Genomic DNA, 12,064 nt, shown 5'->3' with positions numbered 1-12,064 from the left:
GAATTTCATCTTACTTTTTGGCCATGAAAAGCACCATATCTTTTTTTCAAAAGTTTGGGGCTCAGAATAAAACCAGTTTCTCTCCTGGAGTGTGAACACCTTATTATTTTTGACATAAAAGCCTGATGTATCAAATTATGAAACACTTCTGACACTTTAAAAAAAATTACACCGTTTTGTCTGAAGGTTCAATAAATCATTAATAACAATTATTTCTTATGCCAAGATTTACAGAGTTAAAGTCTAAAACTAAAATCTAATAGTAAAAAAAAAGAAGTCCTAATTTGAGGCAGGCCTGATGCAATTGTTGCCAACAACAAGAAACATGACAAGATAAACATAGAGGTGATGGATTGGAAGGACCACATCTGTGAACTTCACTGTTATGAACTGCATTGAATGATTCACTCTCAGCTGCTGTTCTAAGTAAACCTTTAGCTTATTCGAATTAGTTCAAATTGATTCACTTCATATTACACGTGTTTTATGTTTTCATAGTCAGGAAGAGTCAACTTTTAGTTAGCAATATTGTTTATTTACACGGGTTTATATACACAGGTTAAAGGTGAGGAGGGATGACGACCGTTCAAGCAGCAACTCTTAATCTCTTCGCTTCGCTTCTTTGATTCTTTCCTTCTCCTCCCGTTTCTTGGCCTTCTCCTCTAACCAGTTGAACAGAAAAAGTGGCACTTTTCTTTTGCACTTCTGGACGTTCACCTTGTGCTGGGTCTCATTCTTGGGACCGTCAGGAGAGGCTACACAGAAGAGCCTCCTCATGTGCTCATCGATCCGAGACGCCTCATCCGAATAGCCTTGTATGGCCTTGGAGTCTCCCATTTCATTGTGGTGGTCCTCTTCCTTAAATCGCTTGATCTCCTCCACTTCACTCGCCCACGCTTCCTCCTGCACCTCACTGTTTTTCTCCAACCAAGCAATCATCTTCCTCGGTTTGATTTCAGCCTCCGTTGGTGTTAGGGAGCATTCAGACTGTAAGTCACTGGCCAGGATGCTCTTCCCTGTGTCCTCCACGTACACGTTCTCCTCATCCTCGATGTCAACCAGAATAAACAGTTGTCGAGGTGTCTCAAACGGGGAAGAAGGGAACAGCGGAGGCTTCCGGCTGGGAGGACGTCTCAGAGCAACGACATCATCAGGTGCATGAGAGGGGCTCAGAGGAAGTCCTTTGGGAGGACGCACTTGGGATGAAGGGCACCGAATGGAGAACAGTTCATCAGGTGCTGGAGTGGGACGTGGAGGAACCGCCAATGGAACCATCTGTGGTTTTGCAGGACGCACTTGGGTTGAAGAGTGTCGGATGGAGAACAGTGCATCAGGTACTGGAGTGGGGCGTGAAGGAACAGCAAATGGGTGCATCTGGGAGGAAGAGAGTCGTAAGGAAACAACCTCATCTGGACATGAAGGACCCGCAGACAGTTTAGGAAGATCCCCTTGCAGAGGAAGCGGAGAAAATGGCAGGGATGATAACTCATCCTCAGGTGCTGGAGTGGGACGTGGAGGAACAGCAAATGGATGCATCTTAGAGGAAGAGTGTCGGAAGACAACAACCTCATCTGGACATGAAGGAGCCACCGATGGTTTAGGAGAATCCACTTGCGGAGGAAGTTGAGAATATGGCAGGGTTAACTCATCCTCAGGTGCTGGAACTGGTTTCTCAGGATAGACGGATGGTTTAGTCACTGCCGGCAGAGGTTTGAAGCGAGGTAGCGCGAGGTGTTCGGAGACACTCGGCAGCATTGGGAGTTCTCCCTCTAGTGGCTTTAAGAAGGAAGATGTGATCGGTGAACGCAGAGGTTTGACCTCCGGCCTTTTGATCTTCCGTTCTCTCTTCTTCCTTTTCTTTTCTCCATCTTCTCTGCTATGTCCAGCCGCAACTCCTTGCTCTGCATACTGCTGTTCTCTCGGTGGTGTCTTTCTTCTGTGCAAGAAGTGAGCAAAACACCCAAACAGTTTACCGAACACCATTGTGGGCACCGAATTGCTGCAGCTGAATTCAATATTCGTCGTCAATTTCGCCAGAAAGTCTCAAAAGTCGTTCGATCTATGCAGTAATATCACACCAACAGCAGAAAAAGTCAAAGTTTGTGTTTACAGTTGCCAAGACGAAATCTCTCTATGATGTCACCACAGTTAGAACTCTGCTTCTGGAGCTGCTCAGAGTCCGACAGCTCAAACACACACATTACTTATAATTAATTACTTATTAGGGTACTAATTATTTTCTAAATCCCATATCAACCTCGACCAGTTGACCAATACAACTTGAAACTGCTCTTTAAATTCTTTCAAATAAATAATCTAAAATTGCGTTGGAACTGACCAAGTATTTAAAGGGAGATGTTACATAAATTTTTTACATGTTATGTTACTATTGTTTTATAGCCTCTAATCACAAACCATGTCCAGCCTGATGGGCAATACGTTCTTTCTTTGTTTGATTTCTTTGTTTATTGTAATAAGAAAAAGTTCAATAAAAAAAAGTATATGGTGTCACGTGACAAATATGACTTACTTATGACAAACTGCTTTCGACAACACCTTATTTTAGGCATTTACTTATTTTTTTAAAAAAAAAAACGTGAGTAAATGAGTGAGTAAAAAGTTCAAATTAATTTATGATTATTTGGAATTGAACGTTCGTGAATAATCGCTGTTCTACCAGTTTATTAATTTTTCATGGTGACACCAGCTGACCACTAGGGGCGACCTCACCCTTTGACAGGAACACGACAACACTAGTGATGGGATTTATGGCTCTTTGAGGGGATCCGGATCTTGGCGATCCGTTCCTTTCAAAGAGCCGTTCAAAAGAATGGCTCTTTTGGCTCTTTTTAAATATTTAGTATAATCACTGGGAGGAATGATGAGGTGAGATTTGTAGTCAAATAATTCAAACTCAGATATCACGCATCAATATCTGAGTTTGAATTATTCTGAAATATTGATTATTACCTCATTTGTCACGTGTGGGCTATATTTCAAAGGGTTGCACAACATCCCTCTGCTTAGAATGTGACATCACTATTTTGTATTTACCTTTAGTACAAAGTGAGTGTATGTGTAAAGCTGTTGACTTATGTTTTTCATACAATACCACAAGAACATTTTGATAAAAAACAAAAAATATTTAAAGTTGGAAATATATACTGTAGGCCTAGATACAATAACATTAACATGAACACAAAATGCAATGTAAATAAATACAAGCAGTTCCTTACTTTATGGCTTTTTAAAAAAAAAAACTGGAGTAACCATGTGATGGCGGCGTGCACAAGTTTTGGCTCCGCTCCTACCCAATGACATAGGCACGTAGGGTTATAAAAGATAACGTAAAATATGCACGCGCGTGCACAACTATCACCCCTGCGCTGGGCGCCCCTTCCCCTGTAACTGAGGAGGTAATTGATGTGCATCTGTGTAAAACACGCATAGGAAAAAAGAACGACAGAAAGAACGGCTCCCCTCCAGCCGCGACTCGGCTCCCATCGTTCATGTTTATGAGCCGTTCAAAAGAATCGGTTCGTTCGCGAACGTCACAACTCTAGACAACACTTAGTAGAGCAACAATAATGGCGCCGTCCAGGGACAGCAACGTGAAAGAAGAAAGCAGCCAGGTTTCATATAAGAAAGATATAAATACTAAAACAGATCGTATAATTCAAAACAGGAAACATGCTAACGACATATTCGACGTCATTGAATATTTACAGGTATGTGATTATTATTATTAGTGGAGTCTCTTGAATTCGACATGGTTCAGTTCTATAAATTATTTTAATCAATAAACGTCAATTTGTTTTCCTACTTGCAGTCCGAGAAGGAAAAGGAAATCATTTTCGCCACAAATGCTTGCAGTAAGATTTTCTGTGAGTTGTTAGACAAAGGAGATCTCTATGTTGGTGAGCTGCCTAAAGAAGAGGACCTCATGCATGGTAAACTAACTTATTATTAGTGATTTATCTCAAGGGGCAAAGTGAACGGACATCTGGCTATCCAGTGTATTTCTATGTAGTTTACCAAAGGGGAAATCGTGTGTGTGTGTGTGTGTGTGTGTGTGTGTGTGTGTGTGTGTGTGTGTGTGTGTGTGTGTGTGTGTGTGTGTGTGTGTGTGTGTGTGTGTGTGTGTGTACTTTGGGTCTCTTTCCAGGTGATCGCAGTGCTGAAGAGAAGTACCATATATTTATGAGACACCGTTACAACAGTTGTGTGGAACTACTTCTGGAAAATATAGGCCATGAAGATTTCCAAGTGAAGGTGAGTGAGTTAATTCAAGTTGCATGATTTAGTTTTTATAAACTTGGTCAATGAACTTGGTTTTATTCAAAGTTTTTATGTCTATATATATATATATATATTAGGGGTGTGCAAAGCAGCCGGTATTTGTATCTGTATTTGTATTTGTTCAGGGAGGAAAAGTATTTGTATTTGTATTTGTATTCGAGTGAAATTCAAAATAGGCATAAAAATCTTTAAAAATACTTTATAGTGTATGAATTCTTTAATTATATCCATTAATAATTATGTATATGCAATATTGGTTGATGTTTTTCTATAAATCCAGCAATGAACATGTAACAAGAAAAGTCATTGAAAAGAAAATAGCAGTCATCCATTACCTCATGAACCATGGTTAAACCAACAACTAATAAAATACAATTGTGAACATTATGAACCCCAACACCACGGTGGAGGACGCTGAGTAGACAGAATAAGTTTAGGGATAATTTATAGTGAGGAGGTTATGAGCCCGACGCGAAGCCTGAAGGCTTTGTATTCGCTGCCTCGCTCTACATTACCCCGCTTATTATATGGCTATACCAAATAAATCAATAATTTGACTCAAAATATGGATATAAAAAGGAGTTTGTGGATTTAAAAAACGATTGTATCGCCTCCGCTAAAGAAGAAAAATAGTCCGTTCTGTCTCTACATTTAGAATCCATGGCAACGCTCTGTTTTTCATGGCAACGGTGTGTTATACTTATAAGCAGCGGCATGTTATAATAACAGACCGCATTCTACATTAGAATTCAACCAAGCCATATAAGAAACAAATAATTACCGTTACCGAGCTAACAGAGCTACGTAAACAGAGCGAACAGCAGAGCACCCGTCTGCAGACGTCAATAATGGAATATACTCCCGATCAAACTCCGCTTCCCGAAAGTTATAAACTGCCTCCGGAACCTAGTTAAGGTACAAACAACTATTCAACAAAAATAGTGATGCAGTTAAGTGATTTTTTCGCTCAGCCGAGCCCTCTCTGTTGCTGTGTGGAGCAGCCTGTGTCAGTCACCTCTTCCTGAACGTCACTCACTCAACTCGCGCACTGCGGAGGAACGCAGCTTTTTGATATAAAGTATTTCTTGTTCCCGAATACAAATATATTTTTAAGTATTTGTTCGGAATAAGTATTCGTAAAAAACACATTATTTGTGCCTTTCCGAATACCGTATTCGGATTCGGCTCCACCCCTAATATATATATATATATATATATATACATACATACATACAGAAAGTTGGATTAGAAACAAATGTGTAATACAACTACTGTGTAATACAAATGTCTATGAGATATGCATTAACTACCACACTAGCTTTAATTTTGTCTTGATTTTAAGTTTAGTTTGTTTTAGTAAATTATTGTTTTAGTGTTATTTTCTTTTGTTATTGTGTCTATATAGCTTTCATTATTTTTGTTATTTTGGTACTTTAACCTTTAACTTTCTGTATTCTGTTCAAGTTTGTCTTTTTTATATTATTTAAGCTAAATTTAATTTACCAAGAATTTGAATGGTTTTAGTTCACTATAGCAACGCTGTAACAGTGTGATATTGATTTCTATTATTTTCATATTTTCAGGAGATGTCCCTCTGTGCCCTGATGAAGTTTGTTGCAGCGGAAGGCAAACACCCTCTCCAGAACCTGGACTGGTGTGAACACTACAACTTTCCCAGGGAGCTCATACTGGTCAGTTTAATTTATAACAACAACTGATATTGCTGCGTGTTTCTCACTGTCTCCATATGTGTCTAAAGTGTCTCGCTCTCATGTTCACAGGCCCTGGTGAAGCATCTTCTCTCGGAGAAAGAGGACATGTCACTGCTCATCTCCAGGTTTCAAGAGTTTATGGAGAAGGATGATGTGCGCTACTACGTCATGAGTGCAGTACGAGACAACATAACCAGAGTTATGGGAAGAAACAAAAGGGTGAGTGTGGTTTAGTTTACATAGCCATTTTTTTCTATAATGGTTGCATAATTATTTCCACATTCTATTTTCATCAGTTAAACAGGCTTATTTTATCATTTAATCTGTATTTTTTAGGATGTGATTCCTGTATATCAGAATAATGTGTTCACACTCCTTTCAACTATCAACATACCCAGCCAAGCATCAGAAATGACAAATTTCCTTGTCAAACAAGAGAGTAAGTTTGTTTTTTAAGTCTCGTATTCTCACCGAGCATGCATTTATTTGATGAGAAATGCAGTTAAAACGGGAATATTGTGAAATATTATTACAGTTTAAGAATAACTTGATTTTAAAAATAAGAATTTTAAAATAAGATTTATTCCTCTGATGTCATTGTCACATGATCCTTCAGAAATCATTCTAATATGCTGATTTGGTGATCAAGAAACATTTCCTTTTATCATCAATTTTGAAAACAGTTGTACTGATTCTGATAATTAATACTTTTATTCAGCAAGGACACATTAATTGATTCAAGTGACAGTCAAGATATTTATTATGTTATAAAAGATTCTAAATCAAATACATTTTTATCAAAGAATCCTGAAAAAAATTTATCACAGTTTCCACAAAAATATTAAGCAGGCAACTTAAGTTTTCAGCATAATAAGAACCATTATTAATAATTGATCGCCAATAATAATTGAGTAGCAAATCAGCATATTAGAATGATTTTCTGAAGGATCATGTGACACAGAGGACATGAATAAATTACACATCAAAACATATTAAAATAGAAAACGGGTATTTAAAAATGAACTGTTTTTGCTGTATTTTTAATCAAATAAATGTAGCCTTGGTGAGCATAAGATAAATCTTTCAAAAACATTAAAACTATTAATTATTCCAATCTTTGGACCACAAATGTACAATGTATTGTACCTACAAAAAAATGGTGTCTATGATTTTATATTCATAATTTTCTATGATTTTATAAGAAAAACATGAGGATTGGAAAGCAGCCAAATTAAAGGTAATCAAACTCTTATTATGTAATTAAGCATTTCTGCATGTATATTTATTCTGTCCAAAGTTCATTCTGGGATTCTAAATATCTTCATTTTTCATACAGGAGCATAAACGAGCTTTTGAGCAAATGTGGTTGGTGTTTCTCAAGTACAAGGTAAAAGAACCCTTTTTTTATAGATTCTCATTATGCTCTCCGTGTGTTGATGTTTTTGACTGTGTTGTGGGTTTCCTATAGTTACCTAGCAGCATGTACAAGAAGATCCTGGTCATCCTTCATGAATCTATACTGCCACAGATGGGTGATCCCACAATGATGATTGACTTTCTGACCGCTGCCTATGACATTGGTGAGTTCAGGGTGCACCAGGAGATCAATGTTTTACTTTATTTGTGCAGTGATGGCATTTTCATTCATTAAAACATGTGTTTGATTTCTTTTGGATGGTCGGTATGTTTTTATTCCTTCCTTTAGTGTTAATTGTTTTGTTTGTTTTTGTTCACAATGGTGGTTTAGTGTAACAGGCCTAATAACTTGTAGCTGAAAAGTTAACAATTATTTAGCCTTTATGACATTTATCTGTGTTTGTGTTTGACTCAGGTGGAGCGATCAGTTTGTTGGCTCTGAACGGCTTGTTTGTCCTCATCCATGAACATAATTTGTAAGTATTAAACCATTTCAAAAGGCAGGTAAATCGATCTATATCCACACCTTTATATTTAAAAAAAAAAAAAAATCCATATATGTTTTTGTTGTGTAGGGATTACCCAGATTTTTATAAAAAGCTGTACAATCTGCTGGATCCCTCTATCTTTCATGTCAAGTACAGAGCACGTTTTTTCCACCTGGCAAACATTTTCCTGTCTTCAACGTAAGTTCAATCTAAACACTTTTATTTTGACTAAAGATCGATAGAAGCAGTTTATCAGTGTCATGTTTTTATCTTAAATACAGTTGTAACCCGTATGTTCTGACCTCTCTGACAGACATCTGCCAGTCTACCTGGTGGCAGCATTTGTGAAGCGCCTCGCTCGTCTGTCTCTCACAGCGCCGCCTACAGCTCTCCTCATACTTCTGCCATTCATCTGTAATCTCATTCGCCGGCACCCCTCATGCAAAGTTCTCATCCACAAACCCAGTGCTGTAGAAGGTATCTCGCTAATGGAATCTTCCAATTATGTATTTTTATTTAAAATATTTATTTATTTAACAGTTAGTATTTGGCTATAAATAAACACATATTTATTTCATACTTATTTAAAATGTATACATTTATTTATTCATCACACACACATATATATACATATACTTTTTAAATTATTTTATTTGTATTATTTGCTATTTATTTACTTTATTTCACTTTTATACTGATTAATTTATGTAGATTTGTATTTTTATGTTGTTAGTTGTTTACATATTTCAATTGAATTTGTTTATTTAAATTTTAAAATATTTTGTAGACATTTATTTGTGTAAAATATATACATATTTTGTATGTATTACTATATATATATATATTATTTTGTTAATTTGTGTAATTTTATTTATTTTCTATTTTTTGTGTAGATATATTATTTTTTGTTAAAATTAAATAAATATGAATTGTATCTGATTTTTATTATTTTTATATATATTATTCAATTTTGATTAAATAATATAAATTCATTTTTGTTTTTGTTCATTTTTATTTATACATTTATTTATTTAACCAATCCTCTTTATTTTAACCAAAATTTAAAAGGTGGAATACAGAAACTGTCATTTCTTTATTATAATAATTGTTTTTGTCTATGATTTTAATCAGAGCCTTGCGATGACCCATATGTGATGGAAGAGAAAGATCCGGCTCAGTGTCATGCTCTGGAGAGCAGCCTGTGGGAGATCAAGGTAAGACCAAATCCAACACAACTCATATTGCTACTTGTTTGGAGCTGTCCTTTTTTATTGACATTGACAGGCTCACCATGCACAAACCTGTGAATATCTAAAAAGTTATCCATCAAAAAAGGTAAATCTTTTTTTAGACATTACAGAAGCATTACCATCCAGATGTGTCCAAGGCCGCCATGATGATCAATGAGCCTCTTTCTGAACAGGAGGATGACATCAGTGTGTTGTTAGAGCTCTCTACTTTTGAGGTAATTAGCAAAATTTTATCCATAAACGACTAGAACATGATTCGTGAATATTGATAGTGGTGTTTGCCCTGTGTTGTAAGTTTAAAATTGTTCAACTAATCATTATGCCCTCCACATTTTGTATGGCAGCTAATGGAGCGAGAACTCAAGGCTGAAAGGAAGACGATACCGCTGGAGTTTGACACCGCCACCGAGCTCCTGAGGAGCTCCAGAGAGGTGCTTGGAGTGCACTTTACTCTGGAGTAGCCACACTTATTTGTGATTTTCAAAATCTGTTCTATGTATAAATATTTTGTGTATCAACTATGGTAGTGCTTTCCCCAGTCTGAAGAAATAAACATTTGTACGAATACGCTTGTGGTGAATGTTTTGTGGGCTTTCACATACAGAGTACAGAGTATAGAGTACAAGTGATTTAAGTTACTTTAAGGATTAAAATAATTTTGAAATTCTGTAAATGAACTTTTGTGTAAATAAAACCTAATTATAATCAAAATATTACACAAAGATTCTTAGTTTAGTGCATAAAAACACCAAACGTAACTTTTGGTGGCAGGAAAGCCTTCTGTGCTGTTTCAATACTGTAATTTTGCTCCAACCCGGTAGGTGTCGCTAATATGAATCCATTCAGTCAAGTTCGCCAAAAACACAAGCGCTTTTCTGTTGCTGTAGTTCTAAATGTAGCTGTCGTGTTAGGATTTTTCGTTACCGTTTTTGCAATAATGTCCGCCGAACGTCTCGCTAAAATCCCAGAGGCTGATTTAGATCCCAATGGCGTCTTCAAATATGTCCTCATACGAGTTCACAGCAAAGATGATGATTCATATGTTGATATTGTGAGGGGATACGCATGGGCCGAGTATCATGGTAGGGTTACATTCAAATGTTTGAATGAATGTCAGGAGGTATAGAGTATATGCACATTTATTAACAACACGTGCAATAGGTTTTGGATATGTCAGAAAATACATTTGAAAATAGTAATACTGCCTGCAGACTAGTAGTACAAATTACGATTATTTTGGCTCTGTGTTTAGGATATCGAATCGCTTAGTTTTGAATAAACGTTATGCCTTTCTAAAAAAAGAAATTTAAGTTTAAAGTTTGAGTAAAATAATATGCTATTAACTTGCTGCTGTTGTAGAATAGGGTGTTTTTTTAAACGAGTCAGTGTTTTGAACTAATCTTTTCAGCTCACGAATCGTTCTTGTTCACCTGCAGAAATGGCCAATCAACGAATCTTTTTAGTGAACTGTTTAAAAAGATTCGCCTCACTGGAATTAATCAAAATCCCCACCAGATTGAATGTTCATCATTTTGACTTTTGATTGATCTCCTTTTTATACGTCTATTTGTATACAAACGTGATTTGGCCTTTTCTGTCTTATACAAAGCACTTTCATCATTTTAGACATGTAACAGTTTTTAGGAACTTTCGACTGGACATTTGATTGGACGACAAAGGTTTACTTGTACAACTTACTCTTGCTACAAAAACCTTCATAAGGTTGTATCTCTTTAAGCTGATATCTATGACCGTGTGGCTGGAGAACTGGAGAGAAGTGGAGGATTGGATTGTGAGTGTCTTGGAGGTGGAAGAATCAAACATGAAAAAGACGCAAAGAAGATCCACGTCTACGGTTATTCCATGGTATGCATGATATTCCTGTGTATAATGTTGTATGCCTTGAAGGAAATTATCCAATAATCAGTTCTTCCTCTTTTTGTGTGTGTGTGTGTGTGTGTGTTCCAGGGATTTGGGAAAGCAAACCATTCTGTTTCCACAGAGAAGATAAAAAAACATTACCCAGACTATGAGGTGACCTGGGCAGATGAAGGATATTGAGTCGGTTACATGGAATCTATGACAGCTCAGAAGGAGGACTCAATATTCCTGGACTACTGATGTGCCAAGCCTGAGAAACAACAGAACTCTCTAGAACGTTTCTGTTAGGAATGGGTGTGTGGATAAAACGCTTAGTCCATTATTTTTGATTGGTTTTTAACTTCATGTGTAGATTAACACATGGCTACAAAGAGAGAAGAATGCACTTATGTTTATGGTCATTGGTCTTTATATTGGCAAATATAGGAAATGATGAAACAAAGCACAGAACAGGTTAGAGGGAAAGGTTAAGTACTTCATTAAAACCGTAAAAAGTTATATAGTCCAACAGTGACATCCTGAAATGATAATAAAGTGCTCTTAGAAATTTTGTCATGTATTTAAGTTGGTAAAATGTTGGGATACAACCTGCTATATCAAAGGCAAAAGTCTTAGTATGGGAAATTGCTGTGCTTAACCGCAACAAAATGAATCTTAATGATTTCTAAAGCAAACCTGATCCCGAGGTTGTAAACCTTACCTGATAAACTTGATAATCCACTTCACATCCGTTTTGTCAGCATTTTTATTAGAAGATGCTATTAGGATATGCTATGACTTTCTTGACTATAAAATATTATGGCATAATGACATCCTGAGAATGTTAACATTCTGAATTTACAACATTAACAGAAATGGATTGATCAACACCATTTAATAAATTCATTTATTTTTGCCTCTAGTACTGAATCTGCTGCCTCTTTTATTGCATATATATTCAATTTCTTGTTTCTTTGCTTATCTCTTTAAGGTTTACTTGCAGGCCGAACCCTAGAAATGGTTTACTATTTCCTACTGT

The 12,064-nt window shown here is 36.5% G+C and overlaps 3 protein-coding genes across 3 annotated transcripts; 2 read left to right on the top strand and 1 right to left on the bottom strand.

The window, feature by feature from the left end:
* Positions 1-413: 413 nt before the first annotated feature.
* LOC120490860 (uncharacterized) lies at positions 414-2,402 on the bottom strand. The gene has a single exon (XM_039688355.2). The coding sequence runs from the start codon at positions 1,981-1,983 to the stop codon at positions 601-603; it is 1,383 nt and encodes a 460-aa protein (XP_039544289.2). The 5' UTR covers positions 1,984-2,402; the 3' UTR covers positions 414-600.
* Positions 2,403-3,480: 1,078 nt separating this feature from the next.
* On the top strand, positions 3,481-9,732 carry noc4l (nucleolar complex associated 4 homolog). The gene is made up of 15 exons (XM_039687884.2): positions 3,481-3,728; positions 3,830-3,950; positions 4,166-4,272; positions 5,883-5,990; positions 6,081-6,230; positions 6,348-6,450; positions 7,214-7,248; positions 7,348-7,398; positions 7,480-7,591; positions 7,843-7,903; positions 8,003-8,113; positions 8,229-8,392; positions 9,047-9,129; positions 9,267-9,380; positions 9,510-9,732. The coding sequence occupies exons 1-15, from the start codon at positions 3,588-3,590 to the stop codon at positions 9,624-9,626; spliced, it is 1,578 nt and encodes a 525-aa protein (XP_039543818.2). The 5' UTR covers positions 3,481-3,587; the 3' UTR covers positions 9,627-9,732.
* A 280-nt stretch (positions 9,733-10,012) lies between these two features.
* phpt1 (phosphohistidine phosphatase 1) lies at positions 10,013-11,947 on the top strand. The gene is made up of 3 exons (XM_039688291.2): positions 10,013-10,247; positions 10,904-11,031; positions 11,134-11,947. The coding sequence occupies exons 1-3, from the start codon at positions 10,103-10,105 to the stop codon at positions 11,224-11,226; spliced, it is 366 nt and encodes a 121-aa protein (XP_039544225.1). The 5' UTR covers positions 10,013-10,102; the 3' UTR covers positions 11,227-11,947.
* The last annotated feature ends 117 nt before the right edge of the window (positions 11,948-12,064 follow it).

Source organism: Pimephales promelas, chromosome 19 (assembly GCF_988280905.1).
Source record: "Pimephales promelas chromosome 19, fPimPro1.hap1.1, whole genome shotgun sequence".
NCBI lineage: Eukaryota > Metazoa > Chordata > Actinopteri > Cypriniformes > Leuciscidae > Pimephales > Pimephales promelas.
This window is presented reverse-complemented; position numbering and strand designations above follow the sequence as displayed.